Consider the following 1,185-nt stretch of genomic DNA (forward strand, 5'->3'; position numbering starts at 1 on the left):
TGAACGTATCAGTCCAAATACGTTACCTTGAGAATCAAGGGCAGTGCCATTAGGCTGCTTAAACTGACCTAGTGCTTTTCCTTTTGAGCCAAAAGAATCAAAAAATGAGTAGTCCCGATTGAGGATTTGAATGCGATGATTTTTAAGATCAGCAACATAGACTTTACCAGTATTTTCATCAATGGTAATGCCAAATGGATTATTAAACTGTTCTTTACCATTACCTTTGCAGCCAATTTCTTTCAATAGCTTCCCATCCATTGATACCTTTAGTATGCTGTATTTATCTGTCATCAGTAGGCAACCATCAGGAGTGACAGCTGCATCTCTTGTGAATGAAAAACGATGGCCATTGGTTGTTCGCTTGTACACCTTGGGATTATTGCCATTCTTATCCAGCATTATTAATTCATTGTAATCAGTCAATACAATGATCTTATCTTTTGACATAGTGAGACCTATTGGCTTAGACATGCGATCACTCTTAATGCATGCAGTTGGTCCAGGAGCAATCCTTTTGATAAAAACAGGATTGAGAGGAAAAACAATGCGTTTTTCCTTAGCTAAGTACTCATTGATTTTTAGGCACAACTTATGCACCCCATTTCTGTTGGGACGGAATCTGATGACATATTGATTTGGGACGTCACCTAATGAAACCTCACCTGTAATACTCTCAGCGACTCCGACAATATCAGGAGGTTGAATGAGGCATACAACTGATGAGCAAGGAACAATAGCATAGGCAGGTCTGGTAGCATACTTGATTGAGACGGTGACAAATACTTGAGGTTCCTCTTCGTCAAAGCATGAAACACTGATCACTTGCACGTTGCATTGATCATTAAAGCTTGCTGATAAATCCCCAAGGTGTCTTGCAGCTTCCATGCACTTAGGATCTTGGACAAAAGTCAAATCGGCAACTTCAGTGGGATTCATTTTGGTTTTATCCATGCTGCTTTTGACCTCCTCCATTTTGGGTATCAGCTTCTTTGCCATGTTGAGTACATACTCCTTGCTGGCTGCCTGAATTGAGACACTTGCTGACCTGTTCTTGTAAGTTTCTCATTTCGGACTGCTTGCCCTCAAGAAACTGTCGCTTCTTTTCAAGAGGATCAAGTTTGCTTTGGACAATTTCGTCTACTTTTGCAATCAAATCTTCCTCTGACGACTGTATCATTCTGA

General features: G+C 40.4%; 1 protein-coding gene across 1 annotated transcript; it reads right to left on the reverse strand.

The window, feature by feature from the left end:
• Positions 1 to 26: 26 nt before the first annotated feature.
• LOC105316333 (E3 ubiquitin-protein ligase TRIM71-like) lies at positions 27 to 999 on the reverse strand (the record flags this gene model as incomplete). Its single annotated transcript, XM_011411166.1, has 1 exon — positions 27 to 999. A coding segment is annotated over exon 1 (973 nt), but the record flags the coding sequence as incomplete, so codon positions are not given.
• Between the last annotated feature and the right edge of the window lie 186 nt (positions 1,000 to 1,185).

The sequence above is a fragment of the Amphimedon queenslandica genome, unplaced genomic scaffold (genome assembly GCF_000090795.2).
Source record: "Amphimedon queenslandica unplaced genomic scaffold, v1.1 AMPQUscaffold_1577_Cont26414, whole genome shotgun sequence".
Lineage (NCBI taxonomy): Eukaryota > Metazoa > Porifera > Demospongiae > Haplosclerida > Niphatidae > Amphimedon > Amphimedon queenslandica.